Here is a 21,283-nt window from a genome sequence, read left to right as displayed (position 1 = left end):
TCTGAGTTGTGAAAGGGGAGCCTGATGGTAAAAAGGTCGAGAACCACAGAAACAGAACCATATAGTAACCTTTCTAAGGCATCATTTTTTTGTCAAATTTTTTCATGGTGCAGGGGATGGAACCCAGGACCTCACATGATAGGCAAGTGCTCTGCCTCAGCCCTGTTTGCTCAATTTAAAGAGCTTTTTCACACCAAGATGAAAGGTGAAGCTCCCATCTGGATTATCTGTAAAATTCAAGGCAGACAGTGAAAAGTAAGCAATGCCTTACATCAGTGCTTTCATTGCTGGTGTTCTCTTCCCGCTTTCTCTCTTCTTCCTCCTGTTCCAGTTCTTTAATACTCTCTTCCAAAACATTGGGCCAAAAATCCCCCTCAAAGTATGGCAATTCCTTTGCACTTGTCAATCGGTCTTCAGTAGCTTGTTTAAAAATATCCTGTAAAAATATTGAAATACAAATAGCAATTTCTATGCTTTTTGTTTCAAAGCATTGATTATATGACACAGGATGAAGTATTAAAATGTCTTCTAACAGCTGGCTGAGATTTTATCCCTAACCCATGTGTCAGGAAGATATTTAGTGTCACAAACAGTGAAAGGGACTGGTCGGATGTCAATATCTCCATTTTTCTCTTTCCTATATGCATGACAACAAGGATATTACCTGCCTTAACATAACCACATGATGAATTTTCCTGCTAGGCCTAGGAGGTGGCACTAGCACTCCAGCTTTTCCACTCCGTGTTATATGCAGTGCAGCCCTCCTTCTATCTGTTATTAGTATTTCAGGAGCTTTAACTGAGAACTATGTTCAAAATGATCAAAACTACTATAACTACTACTACTACTACTACTACTACTACTACTGTTGTTGCTATAGAATGGTTTGCTGGGCTGCTTGGAAAATAATCAATTGGTGTTTTCCTCAACTTAGTGCACATAAGATGGTCTAAATTTGTAAATGTTTAAAATGACATGGTTATTATTTTAATTGGCCATAACACATTTCTCTCTAATACCTAGTGTTTTTTATTTTGAAAAATTTCACATGTACAAAATAAAGACACTTTACCAAATTAGCATAACTGTACCAATTATGTGGAAGAAGCAGAGCAAACAGAAGACTTATGAAATGACAGAAAACAGAGTAGCAAGAACAGTACATTTCCATGCTCCAACTGACCTTGTAGTCATGGACAATACGCTCTGACACAGCCTTGTCAAGCATCTTTTTGTACCACTCCTGCAGTCGCTTGGGCTTGGGTATCTTCTGGTCAGGAGGATGGCAATGGAAGATGTAGTCATCCCCCTCACTTGGTGGACATGCCCAAATATGCCCTGTTGTATATCTAATAAGACAAAGAGAAAGAACATCAAGAGATCATTCACTCGAGACAGAATGCTATATTTTATTTATTGTGGTGCTGGGAACTGAACCCAACAGTGTTCTACTATTGGGATATGCCCCTACCCCTTTTTCTTTTGAGACAGGATCATGCTAAGTTGCCCAGTTTGGCCTTGAACTTGGGATTTCCCTGCTCACTTAGCCTCCTGATTACAGGCATGCATCATTGCACGTGACTCACTCTTTAAGAGACAGGATCTCACTATGTTCCCCAGGCTGCCCTTGAACTCCCAGGCTCAACATGATCTTCTCGCCTAACTCTGGAGTAGCTGGGATTACATGTGCACCACCACACCTGGGTAGAATATTAAACTTTAAACCGCATAGTAGAGCCAAGAGAGAAATCAATGATTTTTCTCTAAATAAAAGTGCACATTCCAGCATTAGATCAAAATTCTCAGGCTACAACTAGGCCTAAATGCACAGCAATAATAACAGATCTCACAATGCCTACTATTTTTAGGAGGCCATATATATATATATAAAATATATTTGAAAGATGAGGGATGCCTTTAAAACTTCTTTTTGGTCTTGATACCCAGGTGTCACAGATCAAATACAGTTCAAGTTTTGGCCCTTAGCTGGGGACAGTGGCACGCCCTAAAATCTAAGCTACTTGGGTGGCTGAGGTAGAGGAGGATCACAAGTTCAAGGCCAGATGGGGCAACTCAGTGAGATCCCATCTCAAGATTAAAAATGAGAAAGGGATAGGGATGTAGTTCAGTGGTAGCAAGTGCCCCTGGGTTCAGACCCTAGTACTTGGGGTGGTGTGGGGCATGGACTGGGCCCTCAAAAAACAGCAAACCAACATTCAATTTCAAGGTTTGATTGAAGCTAAAGCTGGATGGGTGGAACTAGGAAAATAATTCTTTGTGTTAGTAAGACTAACTTTGCAGTGCCTCCAACACAGTTCAGTTTATAGTTGTGCTAGATGAGAACCAAAGTCAGGGGCTGGGGAGATAGCTCAGTTGGTAGAGTGCTCACTCTCGCAAGCACAAGGCCCTGGGTTCGATCCCCAGCACCGCAAAAAAAAAAAAAAAAAGAACCAAAGTCAGGAAAAGGTAAAAAGTTATGTATTTAAACATTTCAGCCTATATTCTCATCACAGTATCACTATTGAAAAACAAAAATTCATCAAAATGCTTACCCTAATTTCTTGACATATTCTAAATATCCAATTAGAATTTCATGATAGACTGCAGTCCTCAAGCATTTAGGACGGAAGAAATGAACACTATCGAGGTAAGATATATATACTCTCCTATATCAAACAGGGAGAAAAAATTAAGACATATCACATTATGAATTATTTTATGTGGCTAAAAACACCTTCCCTTTCTCCTGTGTTCTTTGTTCAACCTGTCATGTGTAATGCTTGTTACCAATAGGTAAATGAATAGATTGTGGACCCTTTAGGGAAGTTCATGAGCCTTTAGCTTCATACCTTGCATGGCACAAACTATACCAATCAATATTGGTTGATATGAACATATTCTGACAGAATTCTTATTCTTATACTGTTTTGTGAGACACAATTTCTAAATCATATCTTATTCCAGATATTCTTTGATATAACTCACACTTTCCAATTCCAGGCTGCTACTCATATCCTTTGCTTACTTCTTGTATTGGGGCTATTTTGTCAATCTGTTCAACTTTAATACCTACTGGATACTCAAGATTTTGCATTTCTAAATCAAGCACACTGAACATTTTCCTACTCTGTATTTCCTTTTCATCAGTTTTAAGTTTCAAGCCCCACACAAATCAGAAATTAGCAATAGCAAGGCAGTCATACCTCTGATTGGGTGGAGGGCAGTCGGAGCCGTACTCTTGAACATGCATGCCAAAGAAGCACAAGTCAACACCATCAATCTCTTCAAAGGCAAAGAGGGCTTTGGTTCGGTATGGAAAAGATTCTGCCATTTCTCCACTATCTACAAATCTACACAGTACAGATTAAGGGGAAAAAAAAAAAGACCACAACATGTATCATTCATGTTGGAATTACCAACAGAACCTAGGTGTGAACAACCAGGGATCCATAAAAGAAGAAAAGGGAAATTAATTAGATACCTTGCTTTCATGCCTGGCTTGACTTCCACAGTTTTGTCAGAAGCATGAACAACCCTAACAGTGACCTCTCCTGATTCAGGATGATTCTGTCGCCTCAGAAAGTCATTCACTCGATTCTCCAGAAAGGTGCCAAGCCTGGTAGATGGCAACCCTAAGAACACACATTAAAGTTAAAAAAGTGTGCCCCTGGGTTCAATCCCCACTACAAAAACAAAAACACCCCCAAACAAAACAAAAACTCCACCAAGATTATTGAAATTTTTACTATCAGTCTTGAGGTTCAATTTAAAAATCTCTTTTGCTCCCCATCCCCAATGTAAACAAAATAACTGAATTTTTTAAAAAGTTATCTAGGTAGTAAGTATAGGGGAAAAAAATTTGTTCTTTGTATGTCATACTAGTTGAGGCCATGTACAATCTCTGTATCACTGCAATTTAAGTAAGTGCTGTTTAAAGGAAGCATACACAGTACACAAGAAGTTCTAAATTTATTTTTCAACTATTTGGAAAGTTTTTGAATTTCAGAAAAGTTAAAGTCATAAAACATCTATGTATTTTGTAAGATAGGATGGTTTAATAATGGTTAAACATTTTGAGAAAGAGTATGAGTCAAAGCAATTCAGAGGTCACCAATATACTTCAAGAGCATCTGTAAAATTAAATACTACGACGAGATTACTAGTGTCAAGTACTTTTATGATAAAATGTTCTCTTTCTTTTCTGCAGTACAGTGGATTGAACTCAGAGGCACACTACCACTGAGCTACATCCCTAGCCCTTTTAATTTTTTGAGACAGGGTCTCGCCAAGTTGCCATGAATGGCCTCAAATTTGTGATCCTCCTGCCCTAGTCTCCTGAGTAGCTGGGATTACAAGTATGCACCACCTTGCCCAGCTATAATAAAAATTTGACACCCTTTCCGTCAAGGGAAAACATAACGTGAGGCCTAAATGTAGTCCCTATAGATAACATAGTCTGCACTGGGGAAATTGTGCAGGGGATGGCAATTCTGGTCAATTATTTCCGCATGTGGCCTTCATTATGAAATGCTCCAAATAAGGAGAAACAGGAAAAAGGAAAACATGTTATGCATTTTACAAATTCTTTTTCTTAGGTCTAATTAATTTCACACTGAAATGCAAATTACAATTCAACTTTCAGTAGATTACAGGATTACTGGTTAAATAATTTTAAATAAGGTTAAAATTTAGTAATTCATTCTGGATGGTTTTCTTTTAACTAGGCTTCAGAGATATTTTGCCAAGATTTACCTGTAAGAAGAAAACTTACTTTTAGCAGAAAACTTATTCTCTTTTCTAGTTCGTGCAGTTTTCTTTAAACAGCCATCACAGACAAATCTAAAATGTAAACCAAGACTTTGCTTACACAACATAGAGAGGCATTTAAGTTAGCATAGATTATTAAAAAAAAAATCTGTCATCCGCATAATGTTAATATTCAAAAGACAACCTGGCGCAACTATTTCTGCATATATAACAAAAGGTTAATATAATGAACACACACAGAACTTTCAGAAATCATTAAGAAGAAATGTGAAGAAATGTGAAGGGCAAATAAACTGGTTTATATAGAAAAGATGATCAAAGATTACAAATAAGACAGGAACTGTCTCTTGGTCAATCACACTGGTACAAGTGTTGATATTTCCTAAATGCTACATACATTTTCTTTGTTCCTCTAATACTTGTGTTTATGTAGTTTCTTATAAAAACCTGGGACCACATAAACCTCAATAATTAACTAAATGGGTTATAGTACATTACAGAAATTATGTATCCATTGTTAGATACAGCAGAGCTGGGCATGGTGATACATCCCTGTAATCCCATCTACTTGGGAGACTTAAGCAGGAGAAGAGCAAGTTGAAGGCCAGCCAGAAAATGTAGTCAGACCCTGTCTCAAAGTTTAAGAGCTGGCCACAGTGTCACATGCTTGTAAACCCAGCTATTAGGGAGACTGAGGCAGGAAGATCACTAGTTCAAGGACAGCCTCAGCAACCTTAAAAGAAATAAAAAGGGCTGGAGACATAGCTCAGTGGTGGAGCACTTGCCTAGAATGTGTAAGGTGCTGCGTTTGATCTCCAGTACTACCCAAAATATAAAGATTAAAACTACTCCCCCTAAACCCTAAAAATGCAGCACACATAAATCAATGTCCCTGATGTATCAGATGCAAAACTTAAAAAAATAGAACTAAGTGTTTACATCAGTAAAACATATACTGGCTGGTAAACAGAAATAATGTGGGAACTGTTGGTCATGGTTAGTCTGGTGGTGAGGAATTTGGGTGGGATGGGAGAAGTAAAAATCTCATTTTTTACTTTATAAATTTCCATACTATTCAAATTTGATAATAAACAAATGACTTCTGATTTAGGAAAAGCAAGCTTAATAATGTAAAGATTATCTCTAGCTTTGTAAATTTTAAGTTGTAGTAACCACAAAAAAAAACCTCTTTAATCATTCTTATCAAGTTTATGAATAAATAAAGCTTTAAAGAAGGCACACTTCAAGACAATGCAAACAAAATTAAGTAGCAACTAAAATCACATAATTTTGCTCAGAGTTATTTTTTGCAAAGAAAAAAATACATAATTTTTTTTTGGTTCTGCTGGGGGTCAAGCTCCGTATTTTCTGCAAAAATTTTAACTAGTCTCTCTTTTCCTATGTGACTGACCACCAAACCACATTAATAATTTGTCCAATGTATCACATTTGGCGATTCCATTTTAATGAAACCCATGAAGCCTCAGATTTCCCCTCTTTCTCTGGGGACAGAGCTGGGATCAACCTCATTATTGCAGAGTGCAGGTGGTCTTGTCCCTCTCTCAATGACACTAGGAGCCTATTCTACCACTACAGCTATGTAACTTGTCCCCATCCCCACCAAAAACTGTTGAAGTCAAACACTTAGCGAAATCATCATTTATCATACCATTCACAGCATGTTTTCTAAAGTAGCAACAGGTGTTCCCCTGACCCCCATCAATTTGTTATCTTCTAATTTTTTTCTACTGCTGTATAAATAAGTTAAAATCTGCTATGGAATTGACATCTAACACCTGCTCTATCAAAAAGATTTACTTTTGATTCAACAACAATTTTAAAATAAAACCCACCGGAATAAAATATACATATATGAATGAAAAGAATGCATGCAAATAAGAGAGGAATCTATTTTTTATTTTTGGATTTTAGGTTATTTAATGTTTCAAACATTAAATCATACTGATATTTTCCCAATCCAAAGAGAACATTTTAAAGACAGTAACTCTGAAGGTATAAAATAGTTATGGCAAAGAAGAAAACTTAATATTCATGAAGAAAAATTCCAGAGAAAACATTGATATAAGCCTCACCCAGCTGGCCAGATGATCTCATGATGAAGGACACAGATCTGATGCATCTTCCTTCCACACTCTGTACATTCGACAAACCTGAAATTGCAAGCCAATGCTAAGGTTAATATAGAAACGTCAACTAAATTAATTTTCACTATTTCCTGTGGATTTCTAACAATCTGAAAGCTAGCCAAGGTCAAGCCCAAAGAAATGAAAAAATAGTTTGTTTTATTTTAAAAATTATGTTTAGTGTTTCAGACAATAAACCAGTGTTTTAAAAGTGATAAAGTTCAGTCATTAAATGTGACAATTTCAAATTTGACTGTGGAAAGACAGTAGCAATTTCTGTACATAATTCAGAAATCACTGCTGTTTTTGACTTCTGAGTCCAAAATCATCCCATTCATTGCAGGAATAACTAGAAAACTGGTATATGTCAGTGCTCCAGGCGCTGCAAGGCCTCCTTACAAATGAAGGGATATGAGCATACACTGTAAATGCAGGACATAATGGAACACAGCACTGTAACCCATGTTTCACATGGGCCCATAAAAACACTATGAACAGTCAGGCTGGGGATATAGCTCAATGCTAAGAGTGCTTACCCATTTTAGGTGAGGACCGTGGGTTCCGTAACCAGTACCCCAAAAAATGAGAACCACCACACTAAAACAGTGTCATTTAGTAAAATATATATGCATACTAACTGGAATTTATAGACTACCAATGCGCTTAGTTCCTAAATGCTTTGCAAATTTGTACTAGCAATTTACATGTACATTCTGTAGATTTAGCACAAAAGAAAGGAAGGAAAAAAAGTCAAAGCATATGGATTTGTCAAGAGAAACTACTTACAATTCAGGATCCAGTGTGTCGTTTTTTCTCTTGGAAAATTGTTCTTTATTTATTGTACTAAGGAGAGAAAACAGACACTATGAGAAAAAGCAATAGAGAAAGATGAGTAATCTGACCATTGTTCAGACTAACGGGATCAAACCTTCACAGTAGATGGATAATTTAGATTCTTTTAGGAATTTGTCTGTGTGTGATACACACACACACACACACACGTGCGTTCTTGGGCCACAAAAGCACATTTGTGAAAAGGAATTTTCAATAGGACTTTATAGTACACAAATTTGACCTAAGATGAAATAAATAACCCAGGTTTAATTATAAACATTCTTTTTCTTTTAAAATCTGGCTCACTCTTCTATACTTTTTTATAGCTTGATGTTCCTAGACTAAGTTATAAAAGATGGTGTACACAGTGGGAAGTAAACCACTACTTAAGAAAATTCTTTTATCAGTAAAGTCTTGTCACTCAACATTTTCTATCCAGACAAAATTTCAACATAAGAATACATTCACTCCTTGGTATCAGAGGGGGCCAGGACTACTGCAGATACTAAACAACCACAGATGTTCAAGTCTTTTATTTTTTACTGGTGTTAGAAGGGGGCTAACTACTGTACATAATTCAGGTTCTTATGGTTAGCCAAAAAGGCTAATTTTGAAGGACAAAAATTCCATATCAAAATATATACATATATATACTTAAAACAATTTCCTATGGTGGCCCATTCTAAAGTCCAGTACACCACACCACTTAGGCCTGGTTCCATACAGAAGCTAAAAGTTCTCACAATTCTACCTAGGATCAACTTTATGGACTCACTTTGATATTGTGATTTTTTCCTTACAAAAATGGGGACATTTCCAAATTTAAAAGCATTTCCTACACAAGTTATAATCTAGAGATTCATTTATCTTCTGAATGGTGGATCATGCTACTCTTAACTGTGATCTGAAGACAAAGCACCAGAGGATTGGTGAAAATGCAGACTCTCTAGCCCACTGTAGACCAGGAAGGAATTAAATACTTTTCAAAATCAGAGACATAGTGTCTTAAAGTTTGGAACACTTGGTAAGTCACTTCTAGGGTTCCAATGATAAGGTAACTTTCCTTTATGTATCAGTGAAACCTGCCCTGGAGTAGACCTCCCTGCTTTAGCTAAGAGTCAGTATGCCTCCTTAGGAAACAAGGGTTCACAGAATATACTGTCATGTCATAGAGTAGAACCCATATTTCAATATTTCAATAGTGACTGAAAGGGAAAGTGCAACTTTACAATCCAGTATGGAAATATCAGGTTTTCTCCGAATCTTGTTTCTATTATTTTACTACTTTTGTGGACTGCACTGAACAGCTTGTTAAATATGAATCTGTAAGCATACTTAAAATTACACTAAACAGCTATTCTTTCTTAATTAAATCATCCAAATCTGAAATACTTTAGTATTTCTAAATCTTAGAGATTAAAACTACAGTTAAGGCTACATGTTTGAAAATTTTTCTTGGCATTTATTAAACTAGCTTATGAGACTGCAAAAACCAACCAGGTCTGTTAAAGCCCCACATGTTGTTAAGGCTGTTGTTATTTTAACCTCCTTCAGACTTAATTCAATTAATAGTGAAGACTTCTTGCACTAACCTTTCATTTTTTAGAAGAAAGGGTGATTCCTTATAGAAAACTTTTATTACATCTAAGCCGACTGTCCAAGTAGACATTATTCCCTAGATCAGCCCTGTCTAGAACTTTCTACCATGTTGGACATGTGCTGACAACTAGTCACAAATGGCTACTGGGCACACGAAATGTGAGTACAACTGAGAAGCTATTTCTGGTTTTATTTTTAACTACATTTACTAACCACCTGAGACTAATGACAGCACCACTGTAATACCTCTTAGAAGCCCAAGCATCATCATCTGAAAACAAACTGAGAGGAGAAAGGGAAAAAACAAAGACAAAAACAAAACACTTCTTAAAATAATGCAATTACTTACGTCTGGGGCTGGGAAGGGTCATCCCCCAAAGAAACGCTCTCCCCTTGGATTTCATTGAAACACTTCTCACAGAAATGATACCTGTCGGCAAGAAGGCCATACTGGGGTGAACTGTTCCGTTCACACAACACAGCCCAAGCCAAGCAACGAAGCCACCAATCACAGCAGGCCAAGGAGGGGGACGGGAGCAGAGAGCAGGTCATCAACGGCGACAAGGACATTCAATGATGCAGATTTATGGGCCCCACAGTTTGGGTTTTTTGGTTTTGTTTTGGTTTTTTGTTTTTTGCAATCAAAGCCAAGTGCAGACAACGACAAGCATGAGGGAGAAAAAAAAAAAACACAAAACAAACGAAGAAATGAGGGATTGCAGGACAACAAAAAACATAAAAGCAAGACAGGACAACACAAAGCAGAAAGCCAAGGCAAAGCACAGATTAGCATTAAATATCTCAATGGGATCACAAGTAGCAAATGATTACAGCAAATAAAACAGATGTTTCATTTACACAGACCCATACCCTTTCATGTCACTAATTAATGATATTTGATGTAAATAATCAGGAGGAGGAAGATTGGTAAATATGCCAGGGAGAGGATAACTGTCACTCTCACCATTACCTAAAGATGGCAATCATACACTTCTTCCACACTTTCATAAACAAAAAAAGGACACGCTAGGGATACAGTAGAAGGAAATAATTCCTCCAAAAAAACAAATGATTAAAAAACATAAAATACAATCCTAAGGAAGCCATAGTAAAAAAAGATGATTCTTCACTGAAAAGCTTGTACAAAGCAGTTAAATACAGATTATAGCCATCAAATGATATACTTCAAAAGGCAAAATAAAAGAGGCAGTGGTGTTTACAGGTACATGATTAAATGTGCCTTGGTAAAAGATGAAAAAGTACTGTACATTGTTGTCAGAAATCCAAAAATGGTGTAAACCAAGAATGTAATATGAGAAAAGTTTCATGCTGGTTGTTACATGAATTTATCTGGATTCCTACAAAATATTAGGAGTTCAATGAACTCTAATAAGTAAAACAAATTTGGGTAAATTTTCAAGGCTAGAAATACATCTGTAGCACACAAGTTCAACAAAATTACAACATCAAGAGTTTGGTGTTTTTAAAGAACTAAAAGGTACCTAACCACCCAGCCTTGCTATTACTGTCAGGGGCTCCAAATAAATACCCAATGCAAGCTACACTGGAGGTTCATTAGTGAAAACAGGAGATTAATCATGGTTAAGACAGATTCGTTAATGCAACTTTTGTGATTATGGCTACTGACTAGGAAGGAGATAATAAGAAATGCTTAGTTCATGACAAGACTATCAACCTCTGTCATACACAGTTTTTGCAGGAAAAGTCAGGTATAGAGCTATTTGAAGGGTTTTCTTTTAATTTACTTGGGAGGCAAAGCAAATTCTCTAGAATACTGTTTTCATCTCTTCTAAGAACAACTACCTAGGGATAGGCCCCACATAGCCTTGGGTTCCTCCCTTATACAATAAAAACCCAGGGTTGGGGTGTAGCTCCAGTGGTAGAGTGCTCGACTACAACATGTTGAGGTCCTAATTTCTATTCCCGAATAGCAAAATAATAAACAAAAGCAAAATGAGGCCCAGACAACTTAAGCAAGGCTACTTTTTGCTAGGAAATTTTAGAATTCTGCAAACAAAGGCAGAAAACAACAATAAAACTTGCGGTGTACAGGTGTTTTCAAGCAAGTTACATAAGAACCATGATGTACGTGTGCTCGTCCATCTGCATGCACTCCCTAGACATGAGGACACATGGACTGTAGTCTACACATGGTCAAGCTTACCTGTTCTGGTAGCTGTAGTATGTGGCATCACGAGGGATTGTGCATAACTGTTTGCCATAGCAACACAGTGTCTGTGGAGAAAACTCCAACTGCAAAAGAAATAATTTGTTAAAGAGCACAAGGATGAAACACAAGTTAGAATAGTTACAATGGCAAATCTAAAGAGTGAGTGATCTTAGTTCTCATTTATGTTAATCATAATAGGATACTTCATTTCCAAAGAACATTCTAAGTTGACTACTACAGAAGTTCACCATCTCAGATAGACGAAGCAGTCTCATTTTTTGTCACTATTCCACAGACCACCATTCTAGACAAATTCAGCTCAATACTACACAGATATCCAAAGGCAAGCTAGAACATATTCATCAATGTGCACATACAGTGGAACATGACAAAGCCCCTATTCCAGATGAGCTTGGTCTAGTTTGCCATACAATTCACATCTGTGTATAAAATGTCTTCAGAGAAAGCCCATTCTACATGAACACATACTACTCTGTGTGCAAGTAACGAAAATGCATTAAAATGCATTAAGAGAAAGGTCCTGTTGGAGCTGAGGATGTAGCTCACTGGCAAAGTGCAGGCCTATTGTGCATGAGGCCCTGGTTTCAATCTCCAGAACCAGCAAGGTTGGGGAGGTGAGGGAGAGGGCAAAAGGGAGCGAGAACTTAGAATTTAAAGGCAGATTTGAAAGTCATTTCTTACCTTTCTGCCACAACAATATCCAAGGCTTTGCATGACTGGGTCAATTTCTTGTTCAAAGACCTCAGAGAGCTTGGAGCAGTATTTGTATACCCGCGATGTTTTCCGGTTATATAACCAGGCGTTATTGAACATCAGCCAAATATCATCCACATATTGCCAAGGCTCTTGATATTGTCCAGTGTCTAACTTCCTCTTGATAGTAGAAAGATCCATGGGGCTCTTCACAATATCAAAGTAATCCTGTAAGGACAAATGACACCAAACAGCATTATTTGCACTGATACTCTCAAGAGTCCAAAAGTGGAGATAACCAAAATGTTTACCAACTAAAAAATGTATAAATCAAATGTTATATTATCCATATTATGGAATATTATTAGACCATAAAAAGGGATGAAGTAATGATTTTTTCTTTTTAGAGATGGGGATTGTGCTGTTGCCCAGGCTGGCCTCAAACCTCCTAATTCTCTTGCTTCCATCTCCTGAAGAGCTAGATTAGAGGCTCACACCACCATGCCTGATTTGGAAGTAATGACTAATGTTATTAAATGGCTGAATAATCCCTCCTGCCGCAAAAAAACAAAAACCCCAAAATATACTAAGACAAAGGAGTCACAAAGAAGCACATATTATATATTGCCACTTAATCAAATGTGCAGAATCCAGAGGCAGAAGGTATGACTGGTCACTGTGGGTGGGGATGCTAATTTGGAAGAAAATGGCTAGTGATTTTCTTGGATATGCGGTTTCTCTGGGGGAGATTATGAAAATGAATTAAAACTGAGGTGATTGTTGTCCAACTCTGAAAATATATACTAAAACCCTCTGAACTATAAACTTTAAAAAGATGACTTATATGTGTAAAATACCTCAATAAAACTAGTACTAAATTAAGACAAAAGAAAACGAATACTTACAGGAATTCCCAGAAGCTGAGGATCCACAGGTTGACGAAAGGGAAGGGATTCTGGGTCCTGACGGTAAAGTGCCTCTAATGTTGGCATCAGGGCCTGTCGTAGTTCTTCTGGTTTGAAAACTTTAAAAGTACATTTAAATCAATTATCAACTGAACAAACCAGTTTTAACAATGTTCAAGCTGAAGTTTTTTTTAAAGTATCTAAGACTCAAAAATACCAAAGTGATTACAATGGAAATATAGGTCAGTGTGGACTGTTTGCCTAGCATGAGAGGGGCCCTAGGTTCAATCACCAGCATGGAAGTTGACTACACTGTCCTCTGGGAAACATAACAAGGGCATGCTTCCTGATTCTAACTCCTGTTCTTTTCAGACTGTACATTCAAAACAGCATGACTTGTTACCACAATTATAAGCTCAGTTAATTTTCTTTTTTTCTTTTTTTTTTTTTTGAGGTGCTGGGGGTTGAACTCAGGGCTTTATGCTTGCGAGGCAAGTACTCTACCAACTGAGCTATATCCCCAGCCCTCTCAGTTAATTTTCCAGTCACAAATTCAGTTAGCATAGACTTGTCTATGTAGAAACAGAAGCCAAAGGCTATTAAAACTTTTCTATGAAGAGTCTTCACAAAATAGTCCAAAAGATACTGGTGGCAATAGAACAGAAAATGTTCTTTCACAACACCAGAGTTTACTTAACAAGCCAGAAATTAGACATGGTTCTGTCCTATCGCTAAAGGAATCAAAGACACCGAAAGAGTCTCTCATTAAAATGCCTGATGTTTTAGAGCTGAGGAGAAAAAGTGGTGTATTATTTTAATGGTGGATGTTAGATTTTATGTGTAAAATAAGGATGGGATGGGGGAGGGGGGAACTAAAATGTTATTGCTACAATATGAAACTTGGTTGTTTGTGTTGTTTTCCCAAAATTCAAAGATTTGCTGGCATTTCCAGCAAATGGAATTATTTTAAGATATGAGTCAAGAAACCAGGGATTAAGGGTTCAATTTAGAATAAACAAAACAAAAACACAAAGGGAGGGTCTTGTGAGTTGTGGATCTGAAAATTAATTTTACCTTCAGGAAGGTGTTATTTGTTAGTACTTTAGATATTATTCACTTCAGTGAGGAATTGCCATGAAAAAAAAATTAGAGGAGAGAGGTGACTCTCAAACGAGTAAATTTGTGAGATTAGAAATCTAAAACTTTTTGTAGACAGACCTTTTATTCATTTATTTATGTGGTGCTGAGAATTGAACCCAGTGCCTAATATATGCTAGGCAAATGCTTTGCCACTGAGCTACAACCCCAGCCCAAGAGATTAGATGTTTTAAAGAGAAATCCCTAATGGTAAGACTGCATTTGTTACAGCCTACATTGAAATACCATCAATACATACATGTCTTACTTTTAAACAAGTAGATTACTTACTTGCAGGATCACCAAAAGTCACAAAAACTGTTAGTCACCTAGTTTCTGTAGAAGTTATCTGAGTTGAACACTTTGCTCAGGTATTGTCTGGATGAGTGACCTGAGGCCAGTTACCTAAATTTGCTAAGTCTCAGTTTTGCTGCTTGTTAAAAACTTCAGAGTTGTTGTGAAGTTACTAAGTGAGATAGCTCTTAGTCCATGTCACAAAGAAGGCAAACCATAAATGCTTACTGTTATTAGTGCTATTCTTTCCTGCATTTTAGTAAAGGGCATAATTTAGCAATTTCTCTTTTCTGAAAAATAATTTCTCAAGGGTGGTACTAATGAACAAACCCTGAATAAATGAGCGGCATGACTGACCCAGCAGTCCTACTAAGTGCAGATACCTACAGAAAAATTCTTTTCCAGTGATAGTAAACCAGGCCTAGGGTCCCAAACTTAATGAAATCACATTATCGTTAATTTCTGAGGCCCAAGAGGCCTGATCCTGTTCTATTCTAGGTCTTTGGGTTTTTCTGTCTACCTCTAGGATCAGACAGCCTAAAAATCTTACTCTTTTTCTTTGACTGTCCTGGAGTTGGAGAAGACTGGGTAGCTGAAGTACTTGGCTGGTCTTCCTCCTCTTTTGTATCAGTTTTCAACTCTGTGACTCTCTCTTCTGTTTCTGTAGGTTCCACTTTACAGTCTTCGGTTTTAGCCTAGAAGATAAGGCGGGTATTTTCAGTATTCCAAAAACATTCAATTGGGAAGCAATTCGATTATCATCGTTATTTAATCTCTCCCACGGACATAGCTACAGTCTTTCTCACTCGAAAATCAATGTAATGAGACCTAATTATCAGAATATTTTCCTACAAGATTTTTTAAAAACTGGTTTTTTAGACTGAGGTCCTAATCATAGCAGTAACCTGCTCTACTCTTACCTCTGGAATATCCTCTGGCTGAGTGTCTGCTGGTTCTGGTTGATCCACTTCCATTTTGGCATCCATTTTTACTTCCTGTGAAGGCTGCTTCTCAGGAATGGTCTGAGAATTCACTTCTGTGCTACTAGTAGATGGAGGGTTTGATACCTGTCCTTCAATGCTTACAGCTGGTTGGGAAAGCTAGAGGGAAAGAAGGGAGAATAGACACCAAAAGTTTGAAAATTATACAATCAGAATTTAAGCCACGTAGAATTAACCACCTATTATTTTGGCAAGTGCCATTATATCCAATTACAGTGTGTCCTCTTAAAATGGTTGCCCACTTTAAGAGGAGATTAAGGCCTTGCCAATACTAGCAGGCTTATTTTTTTTTTGGTAATTACCATTGTGTGGCATTATGTGAGCAGTAGAATGCCTAAGATGACTTTCTCAGAGAAGCCCACATTTATCAAGAAATAAGCAAACAAAAGAATAACTGCTTTTTCCTTTTAAACCTCTTTAGGGAAAGTTTCAAACATACAGAAAAGCAGAGAGAACAAATTAATGAACTTCCACACACAATGATTATTTTGATTCAATGCATTCTAATGGTTTCTGGCAATCATAAATCGTTCCCTGAAGACCTCCAATAAGAAATGTCAGGGGAAGTAGCTCAGTGATAAAGTGCTGTGTGCAAGACCTGGGTTTGATTCCCAGTATTGCATTAGGGAACAAAAAAATCCCAATGAGTCAAATTTTTTAAATATACCCTATTAAAGAAAAATATAGAGCAAATTCAGTCTTTTTTCTGCCCTTCCTTGGTCATGATTATACAATGATGAACAGTATTTTATGAAGAGACAGTCACTTATGGGACCTTAGTTCACAAACATGACTCAGAGCTAAACTATTATCATCAATGATCAAGACAGAAATTCTAAGCCTAACAATAGTTTATTTTCAGTTATAGATGGACACAGTACATTTATTTTATTTATTTTTTATGTGGTACTAAGGATTGTCCATTGCCTCACACGTCAATCCAGTGTTCAACCACTGAATCACAACCCCAGTCCCCAGGGTTCTTTCAACAAAGATTCATATGCTATATGAATATTGGGATCTTTCAGCATAAAAATTACTGACCTCTCACAAAGAAGCTAATTCTCTCATTTTCTGAGTCTTTTCTTCTTTGGTGGAGGGGATGGAACCCAGGGCCTTGTGCATGTTAATGCTAAGCAAGTACTGTACCATTGAGCCACACTCCCAGCCTGATCATAACTCTTTAACTCTGTTTAGAGCTACAGAGTGCTAGCGTGGTGGTACATGCCTATAATCCCGAATCAGGGCAGAAGGACTGCAAATTCCAGGCCAGCCTCAGCAATTTAGTGAGAACCTGTTTTAAAAACAAAGTAGTAGTAGCCTGGTGTGGTGGCGCATGCCTGTAATCCCAGCAGTTGGGTTAGGGTGAGGCAGGAGAATCACAAGTTCAAAGCCAGCCTCTACAAAAGCAAGGTGCTAAGCAACTCAGTGAGACCCTGTCTCTAAATGAAATACAAAATAGGAATGGGGATGTGGCTCAGTGGTCAAATGCCTCTGAGTTCAATCTCAAGTAAACCACCCCCAATTCCTGCAAAAAAAAAAAAAAAAAAAAAATAGGGGGGGGGGGAGAGTACGCATGTGCGCAAGCAGGCTAAAAAGACCCAGAAATTCATTAATTTGAGCTCCTTTTATGTTAGGCAACAAAATGGAAAGGGTTCCATTCTATGCATGGAAATAACAAAAGAAATAAATGAAACTAGTAATAGTGCACATTTGGTTCAAATGATTCTGTGTAAGACCCAATCTCCACTTACTGGAGTCGCAGGCTGCGGAGGCAGCAGTGGTGCTGTTGGTGTGGGAACGGAGGCTGCTGTACTTTGCTGTGAGCGAGGTTGTTGTTGGGACTGGTCAACTGAAGGAGCAGCAGGAAGTGAAGGTTGCACTTGGGGAGGAAGCTGGGTTGTTGGTGGTGTAGGTGTTTGCCTAGATGGGGGATGTAGGGCCTGGGGCTGTTGTCCAGGTGGCATGGCAGGAGGAGTAGGAACAGGGGCTGGAATTGCTGTTGCTGGTGGCTGCTGAGCCCCTATGCTTGGGGGAGTGTGGTGAGGTGTTGGGGTACGACTAGGTACAGGAGAGGGAGAATTTTGATGCAGAGGTTGCTGAGGGAGAGGGGGACAATGAATGTGGTTCCCTTGAGACCCTGGAGGCATTATAGGAGAGTTCACTGGACAGGAAGAACTGGACATTTGTGCCTATATTAAAATGAAGGGGAAAAAAAGGTATTTATATAGGCAGGTTACATACATTTAGGACATAAAATGATTAAACAGAAAGCAGCAAGTTCTCTATTTAAAATACCCTACGAAAATCCTACTTCTAGGGGCATTATCTTCGGATAACATGACCGATTTAGTACCTAACTGAAGAGACTTCAAACCATTCAGCAGAATGGCTTTAGCACCGCAGAGGCACAGGAGACTGAGTACATAGAGCTCCTGAGACCTTTTTATCCTCTTCAGTCACAATTCCTCCTACATTACAGTCTCACTCAACTTTCAGTTCTGAAAGTGTTTTATGCCTCAAAAAAATGTTAAAAGTGCCAATTTAAATCACAAAATAATTGTTTCACGTTCTGAAATCCAAAATTGTTACTGAACAAACAACCAACCCTGGTTTCTTCCTAATTGTTTTCTGCCACCTTTCACTGTAAAAACCTAGATCAAGAGAATTATAAAGGTAAGTAAAAAATCCATTTGTGAACATACTTGAGACACTGGTGCTTGACCGCTGGATGGAGCCAAAGGCATATTTGTTACATTCATTCCCTGTGATGGGAACTGAGTTTGGGAGAGGAACTGGCTCTGGCTGGAAGGCTGCTGCATGCGAGGCCCATAGCCCATAGGCTGCAAAAAATCAGAGCAACAAACTGCTTCATTATAGTTCTTCTACTACAACTGAACTATCAACTGCTCTGGCTCTGCTGCCAGGCTTTTAAAGCAGAGACAGGCAAAATGAAGAGAATGTGTGCAGAAGTAAGAGTACCAAGGGTGAAATACAATTGTGGAATAATCAACTCTCATGCCAACCAAGAAAACAGAATAGCCTCAGAGTATACCCAAGCTTACTCAAGGAATAACAAGAAGATGGATACTTTAGAAAGCACTCTCTCGGTACCCAAATATACCTGGAACTCTGACAAAGTATGGAGACAACTGTGTGCACAGTGTTAAAGTGTGGAGAGTGAATTACAATCACATGAGCTCTTTGCTCATGTTAGTGGTGTTGTAATAAACAAATAAGGCTCTGTAACAGGAAAAAACAAAATATTTCAAGATCTTGCTGACAAGATTGATGATGTGAAAGCTCTAGGGACTGTTAAATCTCATTTCTAAAATTGCCCTCCATAAATACAGACTTTATTTATTTTACTTTTCTGCAGTGCTAGGGGTTAAACCTAGGGGTGCTCTATGCATTGGGACATATTTTTTATTTCTTGAGACAGGGTGTCATTAAGCTGCTGAGACTGGCCTTACTGGTGTGCATCATGGTACCTAGCTAAATTCAGGTACGAAAACTAGAGTACCAAAAGAGGAAAATTTCATAAACAAAGAAAAGCAACTGCCTTATAAATCAAAAAGAACAGGATGCGTGGTTAAATATGACAGATTCGTAAGAAGTAGAAATGCTAGAAAACTTCAAAAAGTCACAAGAAATCGTGGCACATGCTAAATATAAAGGGCAGGCTAACGTTTGTTACACAGGCATGAGCTGGATGGCTAGCTAAGAGTTTACAAAAGCAGCAACATGATGCTCAGTCTCTACTCTCCAGTTTCTTTAGAATCAGACAACTGCCCTTCCATCACCCTTAGTTCCCTGCAAAACATAGTTCCCTGCTTGGAGAGGGGAAGACAGGAACTATAGAGAAGTGCCAACTGCAAAGTGTGAAGGTTAAACATTGAGATTCCAGGGACAGGAGACTGTTTGCTTTTGATGATACATTTTAGCAACTTGTTTTTTTACATTTAAAATTACAAGCAACTTTTGTTCCATTATCTAAGCTTCAAAATTTTTGCCTACAAAATGTTTTAATTTACTACAATTTAGCCATAATTAATTCCCCAATGTACACAAGAACTGGGCACAATGGCACATGCCTGTACTCTCAGCAACAAAGAAGGTCAAGGCAGAGGGATAGTAAATTTAAGAGTAGTCTTGGCAATTAACTGAGATGTTATTTTATATTAAATAAGGCTGGGAATATAGCTCAATATTAAAATACCCTTGATCCCTAGTATCCATACCTGCAAAACTCAATACATAATACCACTTACTTTAACTTGAATTTTCTTCAAATTATACCTGTGTAATATCTCAGGGTAAGAAATCAGGAAAAATTTCTAAAGAGTACGTTCTAAGTAAATGAAGTAAGCAAAAAATTAAAAACATTTCTTTCTGAATTGTGGCATATAATTCTGGTTTTGCCACTCTATCTAAAGTACTGAAACTATTTGTTCTTATCCTTAAACACATATCATTTTATCATGTTTATAAAAAGCCAACTACAGCAGAATTGCAGTATAAGAACAAGGTCTTGTAGTTTATGTAGTAGAAACAAAGAAAGAAAATTTTAATATATCAGGTAGAGGTCAAACTGATTACCCAAAGTCAAACTTACTGGGTTGAGAGCTCCAGGCTGTGCCAACTGTCCATGGTGCTGAAGAGGAGAGGTTTGCCGGGGTCCAATAGGGGCCTGGGGCATACTCATCTGACCAAACTGATTTAAACCTGTGAATTCATGCAAAATGTTTTATCTGAATACCTTCAAGGAAATGAGAATTGACCAGAGTTTTTATATCTGATTCTGTGTGATTTTTCTCAGGACTAATAACTTACTTTCAATCTCATAACTACAAATGAATGTTTCATTCCCAGTAGTTAAGAACTGGTCAACTAACACATGGTTTCTACACGAAATTTTATGATCTCCAGTAAATTCCAACTTAGCCAGCTGTTTTGAAATGGATGCTTTATCATTTACTGTCATGTGCCCTTTGACCTGCCATCTAATCTGCTCTTTACCCTCCCTTCCTCTGTGGGCTTCAACTCCAATAAGTGTTCTAATTTCCCAAGCAGATAATTATGATACTTCAAACTGGTCTAAAGAAGGAAAGAAGATGGCCAATATAATTTTGTAGTACACCAGAGACTTTTAAAAATGGATTTTTCTTTCACAATTTACCAGGTTGTGGAGTAATCCGAGGCATCATCTGGTTTGGCACACTGCCACGGATCATACTTGGGTCAGGTAGAGGACCATCTGGAATGGAAAAAGAAATGGTTGAACAAGTATTTTTGTACCAGCTGCCCTTCATCGAACAACGATCCACAATATATTGTTAATAATTTGTGGGCTGGAGCTGTGGTTCAGTGTTACAGCACTTGCCTAGCATGAGTGAAGCACTGGGTTCAATTCTCAGCACCACATAAAAATAAAATGGATAAAATAAAGGTCTATCAGCATCTTAAAAAAAAAAAAAAACCTATATATATATGTATGTGTGTGTGTGTGTGTGTGTGTGTGTGTGTATACATAAAATAGCTTGAAAAACTCAACCTCTCAAAAGAATAACACTCTGAACTAGACATGAGCCTGAAGAAAATCTCTTCATGTTATATTGAACTGTATCATGTTTCCTAAATACAAAAATAAAAAAATTCTAAAGTGAGATTTAAATATAAACATGAATTTTAATCTTC

The 21,283-nt window shown here is 37.6% G+C and overlaps 1 protein-coding gene across 2 annotated transcripts in view; it reads right to left on the bottom strand.

Annotated features, from left to right (window-relative positions):
• Window positions 1-21,283, bottom strand: part of EP300 (EP300 lysine acetyltransferase) — a 73,845-nt gene that overhangs the window by 7,279 nt on the left and 45,283 nt on the right. For both annotated transcript variants that reach the window (XM_079140782.1, XM_079140781.1), the window contains 18 exons: window positions 20,766-20,843; window positions 20,202-20,311; window positions 18,292-18,429; window positions 17,341-17,778; window positions 15,506-15,685; window positions 15,136-15,280; window positions 13,155-13,273; window positions 12,238-12,477; window positions 11,530-11,618; window positions 9,694-9,774; window positions 7,698-7,754; window positions 6,861-6,938; window positions 4,772-4,839; window positions 3,482-3,632; window positions 3,204-3,350; window positions 2,553-2,666; window positions 1,184-1,349; window positions 272-436 (listed from right to left, as the gene is read on the bottom strand). In XM_079140782.1, the coding sequence (XP_078996908.1) occupies window positions 272-436; window positions 1,184-1,349; window positions 2,553-2,666; window positions 3,204-3,350; window positions 3,482-3,632; window positions 4,772-4,839; window positions 6,861-6,938; window positions 7,698-7,754; window positions 9,694-9,774; window positions 11,530-11,618; window positions 12,238-12,477; window positions 13,155-13,273; window positions 15,136-15,280; window positions 15,506-15,685; window positions 17,341-17,778; window positions 18,292-18,429; window positions 20,202-20,311; window positions 20,766-20,843 (2,564 nt within the window). The remainder of the gene's footprint in view (window positions 1-271; window positions 437-1,183; window positions 1,350-2,552; window positions 2,667-3,203; window positions 3,351-3,481; window positions 3,633-4,771; window positions 4,840-6,860; window positions 6,939-7,697; window positions 7,755-9,693; window positions 9,775-11,529; window positions 11,619-12,237; window positions 12,478-13,154; window positions 13,274-15,135; window positions 15,281-15,505; window positions 15,686-17,340; window positions 17,779-18,291; window positions 18,430-20,201; window positions 20,312-20,765; window positions 20,844-21,283) is intronic.

Source organism: Sciurus vulgaris (assembly GCF_902686455.1).
Source record: "Sciurus vulgaris genome assembly, chromosome: 5".
NCBI lineage: Eukaryota > Metazoa > Chordata > Mammalia > Rodentia > Sciuridae > Sciurus > Sciurus vulgaris.
This window is presented reverse-complemented; position numbering and strand designations above follow the sequence as displayed.